This window comes from Phacochoerus africanus, chromosome 7, assembly GCF_016906955.1.
Source record: "Phacochoerus africanus isolate WHEZ1 chromosome 7, ROS_Pafr_v1, whole genome shotgun sequence".
Taxonomy (NCBI): domain Eukaryota; kingdom Metazoa; phylum Chordata; class Mammalia; order Artiodactyla; family Suidae; genus Phacochoerus; species Phacochoerus africanus.
The window spans coordinates 93,414,396-93,440,830 of record NC_062550.1 but is presented as its reverse complement, the minus strand read 5'-3'; the positions used below and the strand labels follow the sequence as shown (position 1 = coordinate 93,440,830).

At 44.1% G+C, this 26,435-nt stretch overlaps 2 protein-coding genes across 3 annotated transcripts in view; one reads left to right on the top strand and one right to left on the bottom strand.

Annotated features, from left to right (window-relative positions):
• UBE2N (ubiquitin conjugating enzyme E2 N) overlaps positions 1–6,191 on the bottom strand; it is a 37,514-nt gene extending 31,323 nt beyond the window's left edge. The window contains exon 1 of the mRNA XM_047788296.1: positions 6,012–6,191. Coding sequence (XP_047644252.1) covers positions 6,012–6,041 — 30 coding nt within the window. The 5' untranslated portion in view covers positions 6,042–6,191. The remainder of the gene's footprint in view (positions 1–6,011) is intronic.
• Positions 6,192–18,450: 12,259 nt separating this feature from the next.
• Positions 18,451–26,435, top strand: part of MRPL42 (mitochondrial ribosomal protein L42) — a 30,123-nt gene continuing 22,138 nt past the window's right edge. Inside the window, exons 1-3 of one of the 2 annotated variants that reach the window (XM_047788295.1) lie at positions 18,451–18,529; positions 20,293–20,404; positions 23,797–23,860. In XM_047788295.1, the coding sequence (XP_047644251.1) occupies positions 20,335–20,404; positions 23,797–23,860 (134 nt within the window). In that variant the 5' untranslated portion in view covers positions 18,451–18,529; positions 20,293–20,334. Of the gene's footprint in view, positions 18,530–20,238; positions 20,405–23,796; positions 23,861–26,435 lie in introns of both variants that reach the window. The other variant, XM_047788294.1, reaches the window with a different exon arrangement.

The window sequence follows — 26,435 nt, the reverse complement described above, 5'->3', positions numbered from 1 at the left end:
AAGCCTGCGCAAAAAAATATAGTTTACTGTCCTAGGAAGAGTCAGAAAATTCTTAAATTGAGATGACCAAAGGAACTAAAAACCACACTGTTTCTACTCAAATTTTTACTATACAAGTTTTATCTGCTGCCTAAAGATATTTTAACTACAATTTATAAAAAGTCCATCTTCACCATGGTGAGTTTTTCATGTCTTTTTTTTTTTTTTAAATGGTAAAAAAACACTATCAGCCAAAGATTTTCAGGGCTTTAAAAAAGGGTCAGTTTTCTTTTCCCAGGCTAGGGGTCTAATCGGAGCTGTAGCCGCAGACCTACACCACAGCCACAGCAATGCGGGATCCGAGCCACGTCTGCAACCTACACCACAGCTCATGTGGCAGCGCAAGATCCTTAACCCACTGAGCAGGGCCAGGGATCGAACTTGAAACCTCATGGTTCCTAGTCAGATTTGTTAATCACTGAGCCACGACAGGAACTCCAGGGTCAGCTTTCTGAATTGGTTTTCTTACTACAAACTACCTTATGTACTAGAATATATATCAAGTGAATGGCGTTTAAATAGGGACAGGAAAAAATCTGTATATGTAAAAATCAAAATTATTAAAATAAAAAAAAACTCAAGTCACAATACAAAGTCAGATCATATTAAGTTTTTAAGAATTAGAATGCCATCCTGGAGTTCCCGTCGTGGCTCAGTAGTTAACGAATCTGACTAGGAACCATGAGGTTGCGGGTTCGATCCCTGGCCTTGCTCAGTGGGTTAAGGATCCGGTGTTGCCGTGAGCTGTGGTGTAGGTTGCAGACTCAGCTCAGATCCCGCGTTGCTATGGCTCTGATGTAGGCCAGTGGCTACAGCTCCAATTGAACCCCTAGCCTGGGAACCTCCATATGCCACGGGAGCAGCCCAAGAAATGGCAAAAAGACAAAAAAAAATAAAAAAAAATTAGAATGCCATCCTGTCAATGTAACATGTAAAGCTGAAATAAATTTGTTTTTGATGGGGCCTCAACTATAGATCTCATTTATTTGTTCCCCAATAACTGTGGTTCTTACTGACAGATAAAGGAAGACCCCTTATGTTAGGTACCTTTCAACCTATGTGACTTTAAGCTTTAATCCCTCTGCCACTTTTAGAGTCTAAAATAGGTTTGGCCCAGGAAAAATGAGAGAAAAAAAAGAAAATCCTATAATTCTAACTAAACATAACCGCCAAGATTCGGTATAATTCATACATGTGCAAAGTATCACTAGATATAAAACTATGCATTATAGCTTTGGCTATATAGCAAAATATGGGGAACAATCTAAAATATATCAATAAGCAGATAGTCAAATTAAGGTCTAACCACAAGGTTCCACAAAGCAGCCCTTTAAAAAATAAAAAATCAGTCACTTCAAGATATATCTGGAAGCAAAGAAGGGGAAATAAGGTAACAGTATTTACTTGGGAGGAAGGGAATAGGCCTATATATAAGCCCTACGTCTTTGTAGTCTTTCAAGAAGAATATACAATAAAAGTAGTGGTTGTGGAGTTGCCACTGTGGCTCAGCAGGTTAAGAACATGACTAGTACCCATGAGGACATGGGTTCAATCCTTGGCCCTGCTCAGTAGGTTAAGGATCCAGCATTGCAGCAAGCTACAGTGTAGGTCAAAGATATGGCTCAGATCTCTGGTGTTGCTGTGGCTGTGGCATAGGCAGGCAGCTGCAGTTCCAATTCCACCCTTATCCTGGGAACATCCATATGCCTCGGTGTGTCCCTAAAAAAAGACAAGAAAAAAAGTTGTGGTTGTTCTGGGAGAGGAACTAGAATGCGAGAGGAGAGAGTCTTATTTTTCCTCTATGTACCCTTTAGAACCTTTCAAAGGTGTTCTATGTATTTCCTAGTCAACAAAATAAAAGACTAATTTTTAAAAATAAATTTATGAGTAGGATTAGAAACATTTAGCTCAGACATAGATTCAATAGAATCTACTAAGCAGTAACAATGTCCTATCATATAGAATAACTCTCCTAAAAATTTCTTCCAAAGAAACTGAAACTTATTCATTCATTCAATCAGTTATATTTCAGTATCTAGGCATTAAATTTGTAGATTATGTGTTTGAAGCTTTTGAGCAATGCCAAAATCATCAAAGAATCCCTGCTTTCATGGAGCTTTAGTGGGAGTAGTGACAACCAGTTAAGTTATATAACTTTGAGTAGTGACAACTATTATACAGAAGGGAGGGAAATACAGGGATAAAGAGCCTCTAAGGGGGAGGGAGGAGGACTGTGTTTTAGGACAGTTAAGATAAACCTCTCTGAGGATATGATATGTAAGCCAAGAACTAAATAATATGACAGAGCAAGCAATGCAATAAACAGAGGAAAACCCTGTACCTAGAACATGTGGAGCCTTTTATTGTTCAGGGTTCAGCAAAGCAACAGGGTGGCTGCAAAGGAGGGACCCAGGGAGAGAAGTGCAGGAGATGATCTCAGAGGCAGGCAGACCCCAGATGCATGGAGGGCTGGCAAAATTTTATTTTAAGTGTGATGAAGAACCTTTGTGGAGTTCTGAACAGGTGAGTGACAAGATCTATTATTTTTAAAAGTAACACTAGCTGATGTTTATAAGGAGGCCAATATGGTAGACAGACAACAAATGATGGAACTGAACAGTCATTTCAGGTAGGGAAACGTGTCTGAGTCAGGATATAATTTGAAAAATATAAAGAATTTGCTACTGGATTGGCAATGGGAATCCAAGTGGGACAGAAACTAGGTAAATGGTAATTCAAAAAATCAGTTTATGAGGTTCCTGCCGTGGCGCAGCAGAAATGAATCCAACTAGAAACCATGAGGTTGTGGGTTCGATCCCTGGCCTCGCTCAGTAGGTTAAGGATCTGGTGTCGCCGTGAGCTACAGTATAGGTTGCAGACGTGACTCTGATCTGGCATTGCTGTAGCTGTGGTGTAGGCCAGCAGCTACAGCTCTGATTAGACCCCTAGCCTGGGAACCTCCATATATGCCATGGGTGAAGCCCTAGAAGGACGAAAAAAAAAAATCCTGTATGTGTACAGTCACGATTGTTTTATATTTATTATGTCATTTCATGACAATAAGAGGCAGAAGAAGGTCACACTGGGTCAAGATCCAAGTTCTGCCTCTTGCCAGCTTTAAGGCCCTGAGAAAGTCCCTTGAATGGAGTTCTAGATTATAAAACATATTTTCTACTTTACCAGGTGTCTGCAGCTACCAAAAGGTTGAAGAATTTTGCAAATGTAAATAATGCCCATTTTGAGGTGAAGGTACCTCACTGTCCGATGCAGATGGTATGTTCCCATCATTCAGGACAGCAGTGTGGTATACCCACTTACCACCACCACCATATTCCACCTAAAACCTTTACTGTGGTTGACAAATGGTTTTTTAAAAATTCTGATATAAAAAAATATAAACTTATGGAGTTCCTGTTGTGGCACGGCGGAAACGAATCTGACTAGGAACCATGAGGTTGCTCAGTGGGTTAAGGATCCAGGTTGCAGACACGGTGCAGATGTGATGCGGCTGTGGCATAGGCTGGCAGCTGTAACTCCAACAGGACCCCTAGCCTAGGCACCTCCACATGCCGCGGGCGCAGCCCTAAAAAGCAACAAACAAAAAATAAGTAAATGTCAATATAAATATACATACACACACATTTCTGTTGATTATGGAGACATCTACATAATATATGCATATGCTCTAGAAAAAAAAAACACTATCACCTTTAAATCCTTCCTAGGGACTGGAGAAAACAGTAATAAATGGCATTAAAGTAAAACCATCTAATCAAAGCACCTATCTTCCTTTCTTTTTCTTTTTTGTCTTTTTGGGGCTGCACCTGAGGCATATGGAAGTTCCCAAGCTAGGGGTCAAATAGGAGCTGTAGCTGAAGGCCTAAGCCAAAGCCACAGCAACTCGGGATCCGAGCCACATGTGCAAACTACACAACAGTTCACCACAAGGCGGAATCTTTTAACCCACTGGGCAGGCCAGGGATCGAACCAGAATCCTCATGGATACTAGTCGGGTTCATTACCACTGAGCCACACCAGAACTCCAAGGCATCTTTCATTAGAGAGATACTATCAAGATGACTGTAAAATTAAGATTATATATGAATTATCATTGTCTTGGTTTAAACAGTAAAACATAAAAGTCCACTGTAAACTAAGTCACTGTACGCCAAATGAACTGAATGATGAGGTCTTCAATTTACTGCTTTATCCATAACTGTAAGTTTATACACATGGTCACACAGAATTTAGTTTTCCATCCAAGGTTTTCAAATAATTGTAGAATATCTCCAGCATTAAGCAAAAATGGAAAAGTATATATAAAGCCTTTAGTTCACTGCACACTTAGGGGAATTACCTTGAATGTCAATGTGTACTGTGTACTTAGTTGATGACCTAAAGAACAGTAAGTAAAAATCCAAGGATATTTGGTATACAGCTCCATCCTCCACCCCTCATTTTCAGCGGGGGCCTCCATAAACAGGATCACTGGGGCCATGCGATTGCATTACAACTGAAACCACATTGTAAGGACCCTCCAATACACACACCCATTAAACTGTCTTGGACAGAGTCTAATACAAACCTTTTAATACAACAAATGAAGGTTTTATACAACACTACACATCGTTAGACTCCAGCACACAATAACTGTTCTACTTCTGTAATCTGTGAGACTTTCTACCTTACAAAACACGTCTTATCAAGCAATTTTGGGTCAGAGATACCCGCTTCTCAAATATAACTCACTGCAACTGCACGAAGCACTACACATCCTTCAACAGGTCAATCACTTAGCATGCATCTCCCCCCTAAACTTCAAGGATAAACTAGATTAAATACACGCTTACCAGGTTATGGCAAGCAAAATGATGCTGCAATTTAGGAACTTTAACTCGCATATTAAGCAATACATAAGTTCAACTAATTTCCTTCACTAACACTAACCAAAAATCTCAAGGTGTTTTGTTTTTTTGGTTTTTTTTTTTTTGGCTTTGTGGATTGCAAGTAACATTTCGCATCTGAGGACTTGATGAAAAAGAATTTGTTAAACAATTTACAAAAGCAAGATATCGAATTTCTCATGGTTCCACTCGTACTTGTCAAAGTATATATTCAGGAACAGCCGAAGAACGGTTTAATAAAGCGTACAAAATCGAGAGGTAAAAAATTTCAAGAGGGCCCCCATACCTGTACCGCAATCCACCCCCCAATCCCGGCCTGCTCTTGTGTTAAACTATTTCCTCTGAAAAGAAAACGCTCCGAAAGAGTTTGCCAACCAGAGTAAAATCACTTCGCGGAGATAACGAACGGGAATGCATTTAAAGAAGAGAAGCTCGCGGAAGCGAAGGCGGCAGGGCGCGGATCCCCCAGGTCCCCTGACCCCGGCGGCCGGGGGCGAGCATGTGCCGGCGGCCGCAGGACGCGCGGCCCTCCCGGAGCCGCCTCCGGGGGAACAGGGCCCCGCCCGGCCTCACCCTCCCGGTTCATTCATTCTGAACCTGGGGCTGCCGCACCCCGCCCTCCCGCCCGGGCCGAGACGGGGATACGAGGCCGAGTCCAGCCACAACCCCCACCCAGAGTCTGGCCCCGCCGCGATTCCCGCGCGCCCGCGGTCTGCGCTCTCGGGTGGTCTGAGAGATCGCGGAGGCCCGCGGCGGCGCGAGCCCAGAACACCGCAACCCCGCGGCCCCACCCTCCGCCAGAGCGCAGGCCAGGCCTGCCCCGCTCGGCCGACAGCCGCCTAGCAGCCCCCGATCCCCGCCGCCGGAGTGCCCCACTGCGGCCGGAAGTCTCCCCGGCGCCCCCTCCCCAGCGCCCGACTTCCCTCGCCGCTGCGGCCGGACCCTCTCCGCTCTGCCTCGGGCCTTCCAGCGCGGACTGCAGGCCAGAGGGAGCGAGAGGCGATGCTGTCCCGTCCGCTGAGCGCACAAGAGCAAAGCAGGCAGCCGGAGGCCAGCCCGGGCGGTTACCTTGATAATCCTGCGGGGCAGCCCGGCCATCTTGTCAAATCCCGAGTACGGCCTCTGGTCTTGTCTCCGGCTCCGCTCGCCTCACGCACGAGTGGAAGTCCCGGGCTCCACTTCCGGGGGACGTTGCCGCGCCCGCCGCCGCCGCCGCCGCCGAGGCCCCTCGGGAAATGTAGTCCCTGCTCGGGCGCGGGCGCGGGCGGGCTTCCCTCGGCCCTGGCCCCCTCCCCCGCGTTCCCCGCCCCAGCCCCGGCCTGGGGGTGGCGGAAGTGACGCGCCGCGTAGGGGCAGGGACTTGGGGGAGGTGGCGCGGGCGGTGCGGAGCTCTGGCGCTCGTGGCCGATGCTGCCGCGTGCGACTGGGACTGGGTGGCCAGCGCCCAGCAGGCCTCTTATCCGCGGCCACGCCCGCACCAGTGGGCGACGTAACAGAGGCTCTGCGCAGACGTAGCCCATTCATCCATTCATTCGTTCGTTCATTCAACGTTACTGCACTATGCGCAGTCGGGGCTGCTGCTGCCAAGAATCACTGAGGTCAAGTTGATCCGCGGGTTCCTTCCTCAAAGAGAGAAGACCGAAATTCGGCTGCAAATTTCCCAACTGTGGGTCTCAATAGTTAACCAGAAAAACACAGTCAGAATTCTGTTGTTTAACTTTTGCATAAATCGAGGCTCTCTGGCACATTCCTCAGACCTGGGAAAGCTAAAAGAAAGGGATTCGGAGAAGGTTGAGGGCAGGGCATAAGAATGGATTCTGAACGCCAGGACCTCATGGTTGAGTTGCAGTGTGGCTAGGTAGAGGAATGACCAAGAAGAGGATTAGAGAACCTAGTGTAATCCCTAAAAGAGGGATTACCTTTAGAGCGCAGGGGCGGGGGGGACCAAAGGAGGATTAGAGTGAGGGCGCCCCAAAATGGGAATGTTGGGAAAGCATTTCATAGCATCCTGATGATTGATTGGTTGTTTTGCTATGGGCTTTGGAGGGTATTATTTTACTCTATCGTCATAGCAACCTCAAGGTTTTTCCTCCACTTTACAAATGGAGACAGTCACTTTTTCCAAGGTTGTGCGGGAAGTGAGCTGTTTTCTTTCCAGGCAGATCTGCCAAAACATGCACCCATTAACACTTAGCCACGACGTTTCCTAGCACAGGAGTACAGACAGTAGATAGTGGTGAATAAAGGTGTGCAAGGTGCTATGTTAATGGATGAGAATACAGAGAGGCCGACCCTCCTTCCAGGAACTCAGTCCTGCAGAGAAGAGAGGAAAGTTAACAGGAATTACAATCCAATGTGTTAAGGGCCATAATAGAGGTTCCTCCAAGGTGCTATTTGAACACTCAGGCATTAATTGCTTGAGAATTCAGAGAAGGCTTCTCAAAGAAGGGGCATCCTAAAGGATGAGTAAGAATCTAACTGACCTGGTAGGGAAGAGCATGCCAGGCCTAGAAAAAAGCCTGTGAAATGGCATTGAGCTATAACGGGGAAAAAAAAAAATGCATTAAAGAAATGGGGGGAATTCCCGTCGTGGCTCAGTGGTTAATGAATCAGACTAGGAACCATGAGGTTGTGGGTTCGATCCCTGGCCTCGCTCAGTGGGTTGAGGATCCGGCATTGCCATGAGCTGTGGTGTAGCTCTCAGACATAGCTTGGATCCCATGTTGCTGTGGCTCTGGCATAGGCTGGTGGCTACAGCTCCGATTGGACCCCTAGCCTGGGAACCTCCATATGCCGCGGGAGCGCCCCAAGAAATAGCAAAAAGACAAAAAAAAAAAAAGAAAAGGTAGGATCTCTTTTTTTTTTTGTTTTTCTTTTTAGGGCCGCATATGGAAGTTCCCAGGCTAGGGGTCCCATCGGAGCTAGAGCAGCCAGCCTGCACCACAGCAGAGCAGGAATTGAGCCATGCCTGTGACCTACACCACAGCTCACAGCAAAGCCAGATAGCCTAGCCACTTGGCGAGGCCAGGGATGGAACCCACATCCTCATGGATACTAGTCAGGTTCATTTATGCTGCACCACAGCAGGAACTCCTAGGCTCTCTTATTAGCATTGCTTTTTAGATGAGACGCCAAGCTTCAGAGGTGATAATGATAACTTCAAATAACCAGAAGTCTAAAATGAGTAGTTCTGTAATTAGAAAAATCTGGGAAAGTATATGACATTGGACAAGGATACTTTCAGAATATTTCACAGAGGCCCCAGAACTTACCCTGATAGGAAGAAAAGGCAGAGTGAATATGAGGTTAGAAGGGTATTAATCCAGTAATCTAATGCATATCATTTCAGCCCCAACTTAGTGCTTAAAAGAACAATAATCATTTATTTAGCTCTTGAATCTGCAATTTGGACATGGCTTCGCGGGGAAGGCACATCTCAGCTCCATGCTGTGTCAGCCTGCGCAGCTTGATTGGGACAGAACCAATTCCAAGACGGCTCACATAACTGGCAAGTTGATATGGGCTGTTTGTTCCTCTCCAAATGAGACTTTCCCTGGGGCAGCTTGGGCTTCCTTACTGCATGGTGGCTGGGCTCCAAGAATGAGTGTTCCAGCAGGCAAAAGTAGAAGCCAAATCACCTTTTTGGACTCAGCCGTGAAGTCATATAGCATCACTCCTGCCATAATCCATTGGTTGACTGGTCACAAAAGGCCACCCAGTTGGAAAGGTAGGAGACATGAACTCCCTTTCTTTAAAGAAGAATGGCAAGATTCTAGAAACTATCATAGGATGTGTGATAGAAGATACGGTTGTGACCCACTTTGGAAAACACAAACTGCCACAGGTATGACATTTGTCATTCTTAGAGGCACCTGCCTTAGAATCATGCTTAGAGGCACTTGCCTTAGAATCACCTGCAATCCCGGTTAAAATAAGCATTCCTGGAGCCCTTTCCTAGAGATTCTAAATTTATAGGTCAGAGCTGATGCCTGCAACTCGTGGAAAAACATCATGGATAATTTTGATAGGTCCTAAAATTTGAGAACGCAAGATTTTGAGTAAACAAAAAAAAATGTTGCCATGTGTCTTCTTTTGGCTATTCTCTATCTGAATGGATAGTAAGTATCATGCAGATTAAGAGTAAGGGCCCTTACCATTAATAAGGCCACAAATAACAAAGGCTGGAGAGGATGTGGAGAAAAGGGAACACTCCTACACTGTTGGTGGGAATGTAAATTGGTACAACCACTATAGAAAACAGTATGGAGGTACCTTAGAAAACTATACATAGAACTACCATATGACCCAGCAATTTCACTCTTGGGCATATATCCGGACAACACTTTCCTTGAAAAAGACACATGCACCTGTATGTTCATTGAAGCATTATTTACAATACCCAAGACATGGAAACAACCTAAATGTCCATGAACAGATTATTGGACTAAGAAGATGTGGTATATGGAGTTCCCGTCGTGGCGCAGTGGTTAACGAATCCAACTAGGAACCATGAGGTTGCGGGTTCGGTCCCTGCCCTTGCTCAGTGGGTTAACGATCCGGCATTGCCGTGAGCTGTGGTGTAGGTTGCAGACTCGGCTCGGATCCCGAGTTGCTGTGGCTCTGGCGTAGGCCAGTGGCTACAGCTCCGATTGGACCCCTAGCCTGGGAACCTCCATATGCCGCGGGAGCGGCCCAAGAAATAGCAACAACAACAACAACAACAACAACAACAACAAAAGACAAAAAAAAAAAGATGTGGTATATATACACAATGGAATACTACTCAGCCACAAAAAAGAACAAAATAATGCCATTTGCAGCAACACAGATGGAACTAGAGGCTCTCATACTAAGTGAAGTAAGTCAGAAAGAGATGAACAAATACCATATGATTTCACCCATATCTGGATTCTAACATATGGCACAAACGAAATTTTCCACGGAAAAGAAAATCATTGACATGGAGAACAGACTTGTTGCCAAGAGGGAGTGGGAGGGACTGGGAATTTGGGGTTAATAGATTCAAACTACTGCCTTTGGAATGGATTAGCAATAGGATCCTGCTGTACAGCACTGGGAACCATGTCTGGTCACTTGTCATGGAGCCTGATAATGTGAGAAAAAAGAATGTATACATAGTTAAAAAAAAAAAAGGATAAGGGCCCTGAAGCTTCACCTAGATTTGAAACCTTAGAATTTGCTTAACTTATCTTTTATTTTCTTCACCTGTAAAGTATACTTCATGTGATTGTTAAGTTTCAGTGATATATATCAACTACTTAGAACACTACCTAGCACTTAGCAAGGGCTATTGCTTTTGTATTTTTTTTTTTTTTGTCTTTTTAGGGTTGCGCCTGAGGCACATGGCGGTTCCCAGGCTAGCAGTCGAATCAGAGCTATAGCTGCCAGCCTACACCACAGCAACGCCAGATCCTTAACCCACTCAGTGAGGCCAGGGATCAAACCTGTGTCCTCATGGATGCTAGTCAGATTCGTTTCTGCTGAGCCATGACAGGAACTCCTTATTTTTGTAATCTTGATGAGAACCAGATACAGTTTTCTTTAGGAAACCAGATTTTTTAAAACTTGACAATATAACCTTGTTAGGCAGAGACTGGTTTGATGGCATGAAATTCTCTTAAATATGTAAATTATATAAATATATTTTTTTCAGATCTCATCCAGTTGTTTTTCCCATTCTATCTCCCTTGAGAACAGCTCACACTGTACTCATCTGAAAAATAAAATCCAAACTTCTGATTCATGTAAGTCCTGTAGAACAGGATATATTCTAGAAGGACAGGTTGCCACAGGGTTGAGATGAAGTGCTTATTCTCAGGTTAGAAAGCTGGTGAAGGAGTTCCCGTCATGGTGCAGTGGTTAGCGAATCCGACTAGGAACCATGAGGTTGTGGGTTCGATCCCCGCCCTTGCTCAGTGGGTTAACGATCCGGCGTCGCCGTGAGCTGTGGTGTAGGTTGCAGACACGGCTCAGATCCCGCGTTGCTATGGCTCTGGTGTAGGCCGGTGGCTACAGCTCCGATTCGACCCCTAGCCTGGGAACCTCTATGTGCCACGGGAGAGGCCCAAAGAAATAGCAAAAAGACAAAAAAAAAAAAAAGAAAGAAAGAAAGCTGGTGAAGCATCCTACTTACTGTATCTGTAAAATATAGATAAAATAAGGATAGTTTCAAAATTAATTGAATCAATTCCTTCAGGGCAGGGGGGTTCAACAGCTGGAGAACAGGAGGTAAAAGAGACTTTTTTTTTTACTCTATACCCTGTACCTTTTGGATTTTGAGTTGTATGGATGTGTTACCTATTGAAAACATAAAATTATCCAATTCACTAATTTTAGAAGTCCAATCTAAGAGATATTCAAAGCTCTTGACATGCTGATCAAGAATGATCTCATACACTCAACTCAAAAGATGCTGATGGGGTACTGAATGAGTAAGAGTGACCAGAGAGCTTCACTAAAGCTAAACAGTGCTAGGCAGAACTCTTAGCTAATCAATCCTTTTTTTTGGGGGGGGGCTCATTCTTGTCCATGTTTTTTCCAGGCTCTGTGCCTTTCGGGACTCAAACTCCAAGTGCCTTTGCATCATGATACAGGAAAGAAGGCAAAAAAAAAAAAATGCTGTGTTGGAGATATTAGAGGACTCCTGTTCTATGCAAATCTTGCTCTTCAGAATACTATTTTAAAGTGCCTCCTGTTCCTTCCCCACCCACAAAGATTTCAGGTTTGTTACTTTATCATAGCCGATGCATGAGTACCGCTAACCCTGCAAGGAATATCCTGGGACATATATACCTGAGTTCGTCAGAGTCATGGATCTCTTCTATCTTGCTCAGCACTGTATCTCTGGTGCCTCGCTCAAGGCCTGCAATATGAGAGCTCTCCAAAAGTACCAAAGGAATGAATCAAAGAGCTCAGTTTGAAAATAAACACCTGTTTGAGAATGGCTGCCATGAATTCATGATCCCTAAGTGAATGCTTACAGAAAACACAGGATGTTTATTTATGTTCATCCCTAAATTTTTCAACCTGACTTCCTGGAGAACAACGGGGCTTTTTTCATAAACTGTCTCATGCTTTTCAGAGACACAATAGAGTAGATCTGTTTGGGAAATCATAGCTCAATCACCTGTAATAGAGGTCCTGTTTCAATGATGACCAATAGTCTTCAGGCAGAAGTATTTGTTTGCAAGTACCCTTATTTTTTCTTGTAGCAGAGGAAAACTGTTTCGTGGGCGATTAAGAAAAGTATCTGTGAGAAGAGGGTTCGTGAACACTGACTCAGGAAGGAAGTGGTTGGGGGAGGAAGAGAAGACTGCACACTGATTTTAAAAAAAGAAAAAAAAAAAACTGCCTGCTACCTCATAGCCTGACTTCAACATAAACAGCTGAGCATTTACAAACTGTTAACCAACACAGTGCCAGCCTATTAAGAAGGATCTGAGTAGGATCATCCAGGGTCATAGGAGCCCTATCTCAAGGAAAGACGAAACTCAGGAGAGTCAGAGGAATAAGGCTGACCTTTTAGGGCTTTCTGCTTTCCAAAGCATTCCTGTTTTTGTTTTGGGGTTTTTTGGTGTTTTCAGCCATGCCCATGCCAGGGATCAAACTAAAGCCACAGCAGCACCCCAAACCCCTACAGTGACAATGCCAGATCCTTAACCCACTGAGCCACCCGGGAACTCCTTTCCATAGCATTGATGAATGTTATCCCAGCCACGGAGAGCTTAAAGGACATGCACCAGAGAAGGCATCCTGTAGAGCTCGTCATACCTTCCGTGATATTTCTATAAAGGTGGACAGAGGCGGGTATTCCTTCCTTTGGACCAGTTCCCAGTGGAAACAGGATTTCTGAGGATGATGACTCAAGGCTTCGCCAGAAACCTGGCTGGAATAGGAACTCTAAAAGCAAGCCTCTTTCCTGTGCCTCTGTGTGTCATGCTTTCAGGCTCCCAAGAGAACCGTTTGCATTCCATATCTTTGGGGCTCAGTTGCTGTGTGACTTGTTCTGTGAGTGCTTACTCAGCCGACCCAGCCTAAACTGTTCTCCTAGGTCTTCCCACACGGTGTGCCCCACCCAAGCTTTCCTTCAGTTCACTCTCATCACCCTTCTCCTTCCCCACCATCACCTATCTCTCTCCAATCCTACTGATTTCTCACTTGTGTCACCTGCTTTCTGCAGAAAACTGTCCATCTACTCCCAGGATGTTAGCAATGTTTTGAAAACTTTGCTTTGCTTCCGAGTAAAATGATTTGGGATCTGATATACTCCAGAGCAGAGGTTTTCAAACTTTGGCCTGCTGATCACCTCCGAGGCTGGTTAAACATACATGTACAGGAGCCCTATCCAAGATCTTTTGAGTGCAAGCCACAGGTCCCATGCATCCCCGTTTTGTTTTGTTTTGTTTTTTCCTGTCTCTTGTCTTCTTAGGGCTGCACCCGTGGCATTCGGAGGTTCCCTGGCTAGGGGTCTAATTGGAGCTGTAGCCGCCGACCTACGCCACAGCCACAGCCACGCCAGATCCAAGCCCTGTCTGCAACCTACACCATGGCTCACACCAACCCTGGATCCTAACCCACTGAGCGAGGCCAGGGATCGAACCGACAACCTCGTGGTTCCTAGTCGGATTCAATTCCACTGCACCACAACAGGAACTCTGCATCCCTGTTTTTAACAAGCTCCCCAAAGCTTGAAAGTCACAGTCCCATATAATCTGATCTGCTTAAAAAAACAAAACAGTTGCAAGAGCAACCTTGTCTTGTACTTCCCTTATTTCTTTTTTTCTAAAATTTTTTTTGGCCCAATACCAACATCTTTCCTCCTGTCTGTTGTAATTCTTTTGGTCCAAGTGTTCGATATTCCAGATTGCTGGGGTTTAAGTTGGCCCAGGTGTGCCGGATTCCAGACTGTTGGATTTTGAGGAGGCCAATAAATAACACCCAGTTTCTGCTCCTGAAATTATAACCTGTTGAAAGAGATGCAGCACAAAACATTGCCTTCAGTTTCCCTGGTGGCACAGCAGTTAAGGAATCAGCATTGTCAAAGCTGTGGCTTGGGTCACTGCTGTGGTGCAGGTTAGATCCCTGGCCTGGGAACTACCCCATGCTGCAAGTGTGGCCAAAAACAAAAACCAAGAAAAAAAAAGAAACAACAAGGGAAAAAACAAAAACAAAAATAAAAACATTTCCTTTGTTACTAATAAAGCTGATTGGAGAATACAGCTCTAAGTTGGCAGTAATTTGGACCTATTAAGAGTCCCCCCCCCCCCGCCCCCACATCAGCTCTGCAATTGCAGGCATAGCCACCACACAGTCACTTGGCACAGTCAAGCAACTGCAGGCCCCTTAAACCAACCAAGACAGGGCAGCTGGGCACGCATGACAGCAGAAGATAGGCTGCTGGAAAAAAAAAAAAGAGAGAGAGAGAGAGAGAGAAGGAAGGAGAGAAAGAAAAAGAAAGGAGGAAGAAAGAGAGGGGAAAATGGAGAAAAAAAGGGAGAGACAAGGCTAAGAAGACCCAGCCTCACTTAAAATTCTCCAATTAGAACACTGACTCCTCAAGTTCCTGTTGTGGCTCAGTGGGTTAAGAATCTGAATAGTATCCATGAGGATGCAGGTTCAATCCCTGGCCTCCCTCAGTGAGTTAAAGCTTCCAGGGTTGCCGTGAGCTGCAGTGTAGGTCACAGACGTGGCTCAGATCTGGCGTTGCTGTGGCTGTGGCATAAGTTGTTATCTGCAGCTCCAATTTGACCCCTAGCCTGGGAACTTCCATGTGCCTCGGGTGTGGCCCTAAAAAAAAGAGAGAAAAAGAAAACTTACTCTTCTTACCTTCTGATCACAAAACCATTTGACATTTTCTTCACCTACTACTTTTTCTCTTATCTCCCCAAAGGCAAACTCAGACCACAATTTGGACAATCTCATCATTCCTTTGAATATACTGTGATGTATAGTATATTCAAAAGGCTTCAGTGGGTTGGATGGATTTGAGGTCAACACCAAAGTTCCACAATTTTGTCTGTTTTGTCATTTTACTGGCATGAATTTGAGCTACGTTTACGTAGGACAATGTAAGTTATTACCAGTTAAGTTATTAACTGGTACTTAAGTTTGTGCTTTTGGAAATTATGGTTTTATTTATTTATTTTTATTTTTTATTTTTGGCTTTTTAGGGCCACACCCATGGCATATGGTAGTTCCCAGGCTAGGGGTGAAAAATTGAAGCTGCAGCTGTTGGGCTACACCACAGCCACAGCAACAAGGGATTCCAGCCGGGTCCCCAACCTACACCACAGCTCATGGCAACGCCAGATCCCCGACCCACTGAGTGAGGCCAGGAATCAAACCCACATCCTCATGGATCCTAGTTGGATTCTTTTCCGCTGTGCCACAGCGGGGACTGGAAATCATAGTTTTCAACTTGATGGCACTGAACTCTACGGCTTCGAAACCCTTCCTGACCCGCCTCTCTTAGCTACTTGGTTTTTTGTTTCTTTGTTTTTTGGCTTTTCTGGGGCTCCTCCCACTGCATATGGAGGTTCCCAGGCTAGGGGTCAAATCGGAGCTGTAGTCACCGGCCTACACCACAGCCACAGCCACAGCAACGCTGGATCCCCAACCCACGGAGCAAGGGCAGGGACCGAACCCACAACCTCATGGCTCCTAGTCAGATTCGCTAACCACTGCACCACAACGGGAACTCCCTCTCTTAGCTACTTGTACTCTCATACTCTTGGTTTTCATACTGCCTTCCTCCCTGACATTTCTGAGGGGCCCTTGCTGGATGCCATCCTCCACCAGACCGTTAAATGTTGGGATTCCCTGGGGTCAGGTTCTGGGTCCTTTTCCTTTTTTTTTTTCTACACTCCTTCCTTATGTGCACTCAACATCTCCATGGCTTTAAATCTACATCTTGCTTAACCGCTATTCTCCAGGCACATTTGTCCAACTAGCTGCTTCATTACAAAACGCCTCATTATAAAACCCTACTTGGCTATCTCAGAGGTACCTCACTCTCAACAACTCCCAAATGGAATTGCTCATTTCTACTCTCCTTAGACAGCCCCTATTCCTCTTTCGGTTTTCCCTGTCTCAAAGGAGCCACCTCCTTTCAAGCCGATTATTAACGCATCACCCGAAGTGTCTTCCTACTCTCTCAACTCCCATAGCTAATCAATCCATCATTGCGACCTTCACACCGTAACCGGACTGCTTTCCTTTCTCCCCATCTTCACTGCTGCCACCTCCATCGCATCATCATCTCTTAACTTGACTGCTGGGCAGCATTAGCTTCATTTCACGTGCTCGCTGTCTTGCCTCTCTTCCCAACTGCTTCTCACAGCCAGAGTAATCTTTTTAAAAACTAAATCATGGAGTTCCCATCATGGCGCAGTGTTAACGAATCTCACTAGGAATCATGAGGTTGCAGGTTCGATCCCTGGCCTCGCTCAGTGGGTTAAGGATCTGGCGTTGCCGTGAGCTGTGGTGTAGGTTGCAGACGCGGCTCAGATCCTGCGTTGCTGTGGCTGTGGTGTAGGCCAGTGGCTGCAGCTCCGATTTGACCCCCCAGCCTGGGAACCTCCGTATGCCTCGGGAGTGGCCCAAGAAATGGCAAAAAGACAAAAAAATAAAATAAAACAAAAAAATCATATTATGTTGCTTCTTTTGTGTTAAGACCTTTCAGTGATGCCTTTTTGCACTTAGAGCAACATCTACACATGGGCCTGTGTCCTCATTCCATGTTGTTACCACCAAGGCTTACACAGCCCAGCATGACCTGGCTCCTACTCACCCCATTTCCTGCCACTCTCATCCACACCAAACTCCAGTGATGGTAAGCTACTTCCACCCTCTTTAGACTTTTAAATTGTCCCCTCAGCCTAGCACTGCCTCTACCTCGTCCCACAAACATGGATGCTTTCTTTTCTGGTCTGAGCTTTGTGAAACTTTTCTGGCTCCACTAAGTGAGTCTGTGTACTGGTCTGTAGTCTTCACTCTCATCAATATGGGTCCTGTGGAATTATCTTTTGTCGTCCCTCTTCTGCTTTGCACAGTGAATGTTTGACAAGTCCAGTTGATTGTTCATACAAATGTGTTTCTCCTCTATCTCTTCCTACAGCATAGTCTGGAAAGACATCACGGGGTGGCTTTGAAGGATGGACAGTATTTGAAGGGACAGAGATGGGTCCTCACTGTGGGCTTTTACAGGAGCAAAGATGAGCAACAGAACCAAACTGAGGGTCTGTGGTAAGTGAGGAGAGACACCACAGCACTCCACATTTATTTTTCTTTATATTTTCTTATTTTAAATGTTAATCACTTCAAGACTAAGGTCCTTAAATGTTTGAGAGGTTTATCAACCCCCTTGATTACATGACAAAAGCTATGAATCCTTTTCAGAAAAATGTGTGTAAATCCGAATTTTGCTGATCATGGGGGAAAGATATTCCCAGGCTAAACCGTACCAGTCAATCACCTACTATTTTTTTTTTCCTTTGGCCTCCCTGAGTCATATGGATTCCTGGGCCAGGGATCATATCCGAACCACATGTGACCTATGCCACAGGTGGGGCAACATTGGATCTTTTAATCCACTGTGCTCCGGCAGGGGATCAAACCTATGTCCTACCTCTTCAAAGACACTGCTGATCCCGTTTGCACCACAGTGGGAACTCCAATCATTTACTGTCTTGAATACCTGCAGTGTTACTTAACTGTTTTACTCATTCAACAAATGTTGGAAGCCTACAATGAGGCTAAACCAAGTTCTAGATGTTGGATTTATATATCATATAGAAGGAAACAGATACCCGATCCTCCCTGCCTTCATGGATCTTTCATTCTTGCAAAATGGACAAACATTAAACAAGGAAACAAAGAATAACATAGAGCCATATAATGGTAAATGTAATAAAAAAAGAAAGGAGGGCAATGGGATAAGGGCAGGTAAGGCTATTTTAATAAGGTAGTCCTCTCTTGAGATGATATTTGAGTAAGACCTTCACAGAGTAAGTCAGTAGTCACGAGAAGAGGTGTGAGAAGGGCTTTGCTGGCAATGAGAACAAAATGCAAAGGTCAGGGGGCCTTTATTTCCCTCTAAGATACAAGACAAGTTCCAGGATTTCTGCACAAGTCTTCCACCCATAATGAATAACCGGCAGAGTTCTTAGAACAGACGGCTGGCCTTTTAGGTCGAAAGGTCGCACATTTCCCCACTTCAAACGTCAAATCTAACCCCACCCCCTCTTCAGTTCGTCTCTGAAATGTCATTTCCCCCAGGAAACCTTAACTTATCCAAGGAGGGATCTACAGTCCCTCTAATTATTAGTATAAACTTTAAAAACAGTGCTTAGTACTTTCTAACAAGTAATTTCGGTTTTTTGAGTAACTCCGGTAATATCGCAGGCAAGCTGCTGCAACTAAACGCGGCATCACGTTGCATCCGTAGCTCTTTTCGGCCGAGACTACATTTCCCAGAGTGCCCCGCGGGCCAGGAAGGAGCGTGGAGCCGAGTCTCCCGTGACCCCGGTGGAAGCAAGATGGCGGGCTCGTGGTGAGCAGAAGTCGAGGTAACCGCTTCCCCCCCACTCCTCCTCCCATTTAGGAATCCCTAGAAACTGGACAGGCCCAGGTTTATCGGCAGATGTCAGGTCTCCTATCTGTCGTCCGCAACAGGATAAAGCCTCTGGCGTCACCAGACTCGGTCTGTCCGGCGGAAGGGCCCGCGTGTGGCTTCTTGTGGGGGCTCGCCTCCAGGTCGAAGGTGCTAAACCTCCATACCTCTGAGGCTCTCCGCAGCTTGGGCTTCAAGGTTGAATTCCGGGCCAAGGGAGTTATTCTCTGCATTGCTCTCTGGGGTGAATAATCTGACCTCTGGGTCTCGGACAGAAGGGACTTAATGTCCTTTAAGTTGTTCCTCGTTTCGTGGGCAGAAGATAAGGGTTTGCGGTCCACCTATTAAGCAGCGCTAAAGTGGGAAGGTAAACCGTTTGACCTCTCTGAGCCTCTATTCTTAATGTTTAAAATGGAGATGACTCCTTCACGGACCTGTGAAAGAGCATGTAATGAATAGGAAAATGGGTTGTAAACTGTAAAAAGCACACTGTAGGAACTCGGGTGGCACTGCTGATAAACGCTCATCAATCAACCTGCATAATATAGCAAATAAGACTGATAAAATACGATCTTATCACCATTCGGGTGTTGGGGGGGTAAAGTCATCGAGGTCATTTGGAAACAAGGGATGTATGTCATTTATTCACAACAGCCCTGGTAGTTTTTGGTTGTTTTTCCCCATTTTACTGTGGAAGGAACAGAGGGTTATTGCCCAAACTTGCCCAGTTTGTAAGTGATTGATTCTAAAATTATTGGAAGCAAGTTAAATTTTTTACTTTAGTTTCTTCATGAATGAAAATAAATATACCTCTTCCGATTAATAGGAGAGCAAAATAAATGATGATGGAAGCACCTTGGAAAGTTAAAGAACTTTGAAGAGACGAAATTGTATTTGGGACTTTAGGTGTTTATATGCATTCTTCTAATATTTAAATAAGTATTCAATAAGCCAAGGCTAGGCCTTCTCGTTTAACATTTCATTTAGTCAGAAACAGAATACCACCTTAAGAGGTGTAAGAAGATCTTGTGTGTGGTACCTGGGAGGTAGTACACAGACATAAGAGCTTTATGAAAGGAGAATTCCCAGTGTAGCCTGTGTGAGTGACTTGTAGCCTGTGTGAGTGACTGTTTCTAAGAGTTATTTACACATTGGTTGAGCACTCATTGAATGGAAGGAACTACACTAGGTACTGAGAAATTCCCATTTAAGGAAAAGAGTAGTGGACATAATGCTGGGGTTTTTAATCTTATATTTTGAGGATGTTGCTCTTTGTCCTGTGTTGCATGGGAATGGAAAGTTGTTTATTTTTATTGTTATTTTTTACAGCCACACCCGTGGCATATAGAAGTTTCCAGGCTAGGGGTCAAATTGGAGGGGTCAAAACAGCTGCCAGCCTACGCCACAGCCACAGCAGTGCACTGCAGCTCTCTGGCAACATCAGATCCTTAACCCACTGAGCGAGGCCAGGGTTCAAACCTGCGTCCTCATGGATACTATTCGAGTTCTTAACCCACTGAGCCATGGTGGGAACTCTGGAAAGTTGTTGAAAAGTTTTGTGTTAGGTGCTGTAGTTGTAGGTAGTGATCCTTTTTTGTCATATTCAGTGTATTGTGTCACTTTAATTTATCATAGGTAATACTGACTTTTCTTTCTCTCACACAGGGATGAAATATAGGTATACCTAGAAGCAGATTTTAAAAAACACTTTCTTTTCAGATCATCTTCTTTCATACTAACTGATAATCATCTTGATTCACTATGGCACTGGCAGCAGTAAAATGGGTGATATCAAGTAGAACTATCTTGAAACATTTATTTCCAATTCAAAGTAAGTGATTTTTTTAATGTTTAAAAAGTTTTAAACTTTCTCAAATATTATAGTAATATGTGTTCATTGTAGAAAATTTAAAGTGTTTAATTATTGTACGTGCCTGCTACTGTATAGGAGTATAACGTGGAAAGATTTCTATATAGAGGGGGGAAAGTATGTGATAGAGTAATATCTTTTGCAGGATCTCATTTATGTGTTTAAAAGATGATTTACCATGTATGTATGTGTAAATGCAGAATAAAAGATGTGGATCAATAAATTTATCTGTGTAGACCACAAGTGGGATTTATCTGAGGTCAAGTGAGGAATTGAATAAGAGGAACTTTTTCTGATTTGAATCACTGGTATTTATTATATTTCACATAATACTTTAGTAGTTCTTAAAGGTAGCAAATAAGGGGCACATTTACTGATTCCATCTTACAAAAATGATCATTGTTAATATTTTGATGTAACCTTTTTGATTTTTTTCTATGTAATTTTTTAGAGTGTAATTTTTTAGAGTGTAATTTGTCCTTTTCTAAAGAAATGTAGTGTAATATTTTTTCAAAACCTATGAATATGTGTTTGATAGTCAAAACATTGACCTATATAAATGAACAGGCTATTGAAATCTTATTTCCCAATCAATCTTGTTTTTACTTTCCTTTTTTCTCTCTGTAAATTGCTTTCTCCCATTCTAAAGCAGACATGGTTAGAAGGCTTCAGTCGTTTTGCATTTTCATGTTTACTAGTCAGCCAACTTTTTTTATACATCTCTGCCTGACCTTATTCTCGTCCTCCGTGTTTCCTGTTTACTACCATTTGTAATTGAACGTTTGTTTATTGAGTTAAAAGGAAAAGAGTTGTTTGAAGGCTAGGGTAAAAAGTAATATAAGGGGTTCCCATCGTGGCATAGTGGTTAACGAATCCGACTAGGAACCATGAGGTTGTGGGTTCGGTCCCTGCCCTTGCTCAGTGGGTTAAGGATCCAGTGTTGCTATGAGCTGTGGTGTAGGTTGCAGACACGGCTCGGATCCCACGTTTCTGTGGCTGTGGTGTAGGCCGGCGGCTACAGCTCTGATTAGACCCCTAGCCTGGGAATCTCCATATGCCGCGGAAGCCGCCCAAGAAATGGCAAAAAGACCAAAAAAAAAAAAAAACCAAAAACATGACTAACATCCATGAGGATGCAGATTTGATCCCTGGCCTGGCTCAGTGGGTTAAGGAAGGATCCAGTGTTGTTGAGAGCTGTGGCATGGGTTGCAGATGCTACTCGGATCTGGCATTGCTCTGGCTGTGTCGTAGGCTGGCAGTTGCAGCTCTGATTTGACCCCTAGCCTGGGAACTTCCGTATGCCACAGGTACAACCCTAAAAGAAAAAAGAAAAGTTTGTTGAATGGATCTCAGTGGATTGGAGTTGTCAGAATATCTAATTGGCAAAGAATTAATTGGGGTTACTCTAGAAAATTATTGCGTTTTCACTTCTTTCATCCTTAAGCCTCTTATTCTACACTATTTCTATTAGTACTATTGAAGGTAAAGTAGTATTATTGCTATTATTATTGCTATTTTATACAAAAAGGGAGGACATTAAGATTAAAAGTGAAACAAAACTGTGATTGAATGCTTCGATGAGCACAAATAAAAAAGCCTCCCTGTATTCCAGAAGGAACATTTAAAACCTTCCAAAATATACAGTCAGCATGGGAATTTTACAACTTTTAAGCATATTAAATCATTTCTTCTTTACAACTTTGAATAACATACCTGTCATGTGGCATTATTCTTTTTCTGAAGTTGAAGGAAGTTGAGTTCTCTGGCCCTCAGAAACTCAACCAGAGCAAATTAGAGCTATGATCAAAACCTGTGTCTTCCCAGTTTACTCTATGCTGTACCACCTTCCCTGCAGTGATTTAAAATATTGAACATTTGAAAATGAAGTTGGGGTTTCCCACTGTGGTGCAATGGGGTCGGTGGTGTCTCTCCAGCACCAGGACACAGGTTCAATCCCTGCCTGGCACGTTGAGTTAAAGGATCCAGCATTTCCGCAGCTTCGGCATAGTAGGTCACAACTGCAGCTCAGATCTGATCCCTAGCCCACGAACCCCATATACTCCAACGCAGCTGAAAAAGAAAATGAAGTGGGACTACCAGCTTTTATAGATCATATCAAAATGCAGTTAAACATGTGTTCACTGAGAGCAACCAGGGATGGAACCCGCATCCTCATGGATTCTAGTTGCATTCGTTTCCACTGTGTCACAATGGGAACTCCTAGCCAAAATATTAAAAAAAAAAAAAAAAAAAATTAACCATACTGAGCTACGTTTAACTTTTTTTCTTTGTGTTTAAAAGAATACCATTTCTCTGAACAAGAAGAACTTTTTACAAACCTTGAAGTAATTATGGCTCTTAAATTTGCAGGTATTGAAAAGGGGAGGAGTTCCCGTCGTGGCTCAGTGGTTAACTAATCCGACTAGGAACCATGAGGTTGCGGGTTTGATTCCTGGCCTTGGTTAGTGGGCTAAGGATCCGGCGTTGCCGTGAGCTGTGGTGTAGGTCACAGACTCGGCTTGGATCTCGAGTTGCTGTGGCTCTGGTGTAGGCCGGCAGCTACAGCTCCGATTTGACCCCAAGCCTGGGAACTTCCATATGCCTTGGGAGCAGCCCTAGAAAAGGCAAAAAGAAAAAAAAGGCGGGGGGGGGGGGGGGATATACTTTGAATTGTCAGCATTTTGATTAAGAAAGTTAACTTTGAACAGTTTATTTTGTATTTTATCACTTAAAAATTACCCCTTTATGAATCATGCCCTCCAATCATAGTAAAATGGTTTTTTTTTTTTCTTTCTGGCCCTATCTGTGACATATGGACGTTCTTAAGCCAGGGATGAAATTTGAGCAGCAGCTATGACTCATGCTGCACATGCAGCAATTCCGGATCCTTAACCAACTGTGCCACAGCAGGAATCCCTAAAGTTTTTAGAATACTCAAAACCTTCGTGCCCTTTCTTCCCTCTAGTCTTTGGCACTTTTTAGTCCCTCCACAAGGAACGTTGTACTTATCCCCCAATAACTCCAGCTTACTCCGTTCCTTCATAGCACCTTAAGTATCATCTCCACACTCCTGTTTTTAATCCGTGTGCCCTCTCACTCCCAGGACTTACCATTCCTAGCAGGGCTTATCTTTATGTTGGGATTGTTTACTTGTCTGTGCTTCACTAGACTTGTACCCTTTTGAGAGTAGGGACCGGATCTTTCTTGTTGGATCCCTAGCCCCAAGTACAGTGCCCTTTCATGGTGAATACAGTCAGCATTGGTTGAATGAGTGAAACTAGCTTTACATTTGTGTGAAGAGCTGTGCTGCTCAAACTAACTAAATCCATTTTACTGTTTGGGTTTTTTTGCAGACAGTGCTTCATATTATGTTTGTCATAAATCTACATATTCTTCTCTTCCAGATAACTATAATTGGTAAGTATTAAAATCTAGTTGGAAAAAAAAAGCTGTTAGCTCTGTCTGAAATGATTTAACTTTCTTTTTTTTTGTCTTTTATCTTTTGTCCTATTAGAGATGCACCCGAGGCATATGGAGGTTCCCAGGCAATCAGAGCTGTTGCTGCCGGTCTACACCACAGACACAGCAACGCCAGATCTGAGCCATGTCTGCGACCTACACCACAGCTCACAGCAACACTGGATCCTTAACCCACTGAGCAAGGCCAGGGATTGAACCCTCAACCTCATGGTTCCTAGTCGGATTCGTTTCTGCTGCACCACGACGGGAACTCCTAATTTTAATTCTTGTTTTGATATTTTCTGCTTTATTTTCTGATTATCCTTTCTCTAACTTTGTTTTTAACAATTATTTCAGTGATCTTATTTATCCAGTCTCTGGGCTTACAAATCCTTTTAAAATAGAAATAATTTTCAGCGCTCCCGTTGTGGCTCAGTGGAAATGAACCTGACTAGTATCCATGAGAATGGGGGTTGGATCCCTGTCCTCACTCGGGGGGTTAAGGATCTGGTGTTCCTATGAGCTGTGGTGAAGGTCATAGATACGGCTTGGATCTGGTGTGGCTGTAGCATAGGCCAGCAGCTGTAGCACTGATTTAACCCCTAGCCTGGGAACTTCCATGTGCTGCAGATGTGGCTCTAAAAAACCAAAAAAAAAAATCATTATCACTGTTTCAGTGAATACTTCTTTTTTTTTTTTTTTGTCTTTCGGCCTTTTCTAGGGCCTCACCCACGTCATATAGAGGTTCCCAGGCTAGGGGTCTAATCAGAGCTATAGCCCCCGGCCTATGCCAGAGCCACAGCAATGCCAGATCCGAGCCGTGTCTGCAACCCACACCACAGCTCACGGCAACACGGGATCCTTAACCCACTGATTGAGGCCAGGGATTGAACCCGCAACCTCATGGTTCCTGGTCGGATTCATTAACCACTGCGCCACGACGGGAACGCCAATACTTCATTTCTTATAAGACAGATGTGCTGTTAGAGATGCTCTTTTCTTCTTGAGTCATTCTTTAGCTTTTTTGGAGAAGTTAATTAGTTTTTATGGCTTTCTCTTAGAGTTCATATCTGTTAGCTTAAGCAGCTATTTACCTTATCTTATGTTGACATTGAATAATCCTAAATTATAAATATTTAATCCAGCCACAATTTATTTGGTACTTACTCAATTCTAGTCAGTATGCTTACAACCAGAAATAACATGAATGAAATGTCTTTTATCTTTATAGCAGAGTCTTATGTGCAGAAACTACAACATATTTTCTTCAGTTGTTTTTATTGCAGTTTTTCTTTTTTTTTTTTCGGTCATGCATGAAGCACGTGGAGGTTCCCTGGGCCAGGGATTGAACCTGCACTACAGCTGTAACCAGAGCCACAGCAGTGACAATGTTGGATTCTTAACCCTCTGAGCCACAAGGGAACTCCTAGCAAATTTAAACAAAAATATTTTTGGGGGAGTTCCCATCATGGTTCAGTGGTTAAGGAGCCCGACCAGTATCCATTGAAGATGCAGGTTTGATCCCTGGCCTTGCTCAGTGGGCTGAGGATCCGATGTTGCCCTGAGCTGTGGTGTAGTTTGCACACGAGACTCGGATCTTGAGTTGCTGCGGTTGTGGCGTAGGCCATGGCTACAGCTCTGATTTGACCCCTAGTCTGGTAACCTCCATGCGCTGCAGATGTAGCCCTCAAAAGACCAAAAAAAGAAATTTTTTTTCTTCCTTCTTGGCACCAGTTTGAATTGTATGTTTAATAAGTATTAAGATAGTGATGAAATTAGATTAGGGAATAGGGAGCACTTTTTGAACCTGAAAAGATTTGAGTCTTAATATGTGTTAAAAGATGCTTGAAGAAATGCTGATCTAGAAAAAGTGCTCAGCTGCAGTCTTTTTTGTTTTGCTTTTTAGGGCCGTACCCCGAGGCATATAGAAATTCTCATGCTCAGGGTCGAATTGAAGCTGCAGCTGCCAGTTTATGCCACAGCCACAGCCACGCCAGATCTGAGCCACGTCTGTGACCTATGCTGCAGTTCATGGCATCACTGAATCCTTAACCCAGTGAGGAAGGCCCGAGATTGAACCTGAGTTCTCATGGATACTAGTCAAGTTCTTAACCTGCTGAGCTACAATGAGAACTCCAGCTGTAGTCTTTGTGGTTGGAAATACAAGTGATCCTTTACCTGGAAGATTATGTATTTTGCTGATCTTCAGCTTTAATAATTCAAGTAATTGCCTTACGGCTTTTTTTTTTTTTGACTTTTGTCTTTGTTGTTGTTGCTATTTCTTGGGCCGCTCCCGCGGCATATGGAGGTTCCCAGGCTAGGGGTTGAATCGGATCTGTAGCCACCGGCCTATGCCAGAGCCACAGCAACGCGGGATCCGAGCCGCGTCTGCAACCTACACCACAGCTCACGGCAACGCCGGATCGTTAACCCACTGAGCAAGGGCAGGGACCGAACCCGCCACCTCATGGTTCCTAGTCGGATTCGTTAACCACTGTGCCACGACGGGAACTCCCCTTACGGCTTTTTGAAG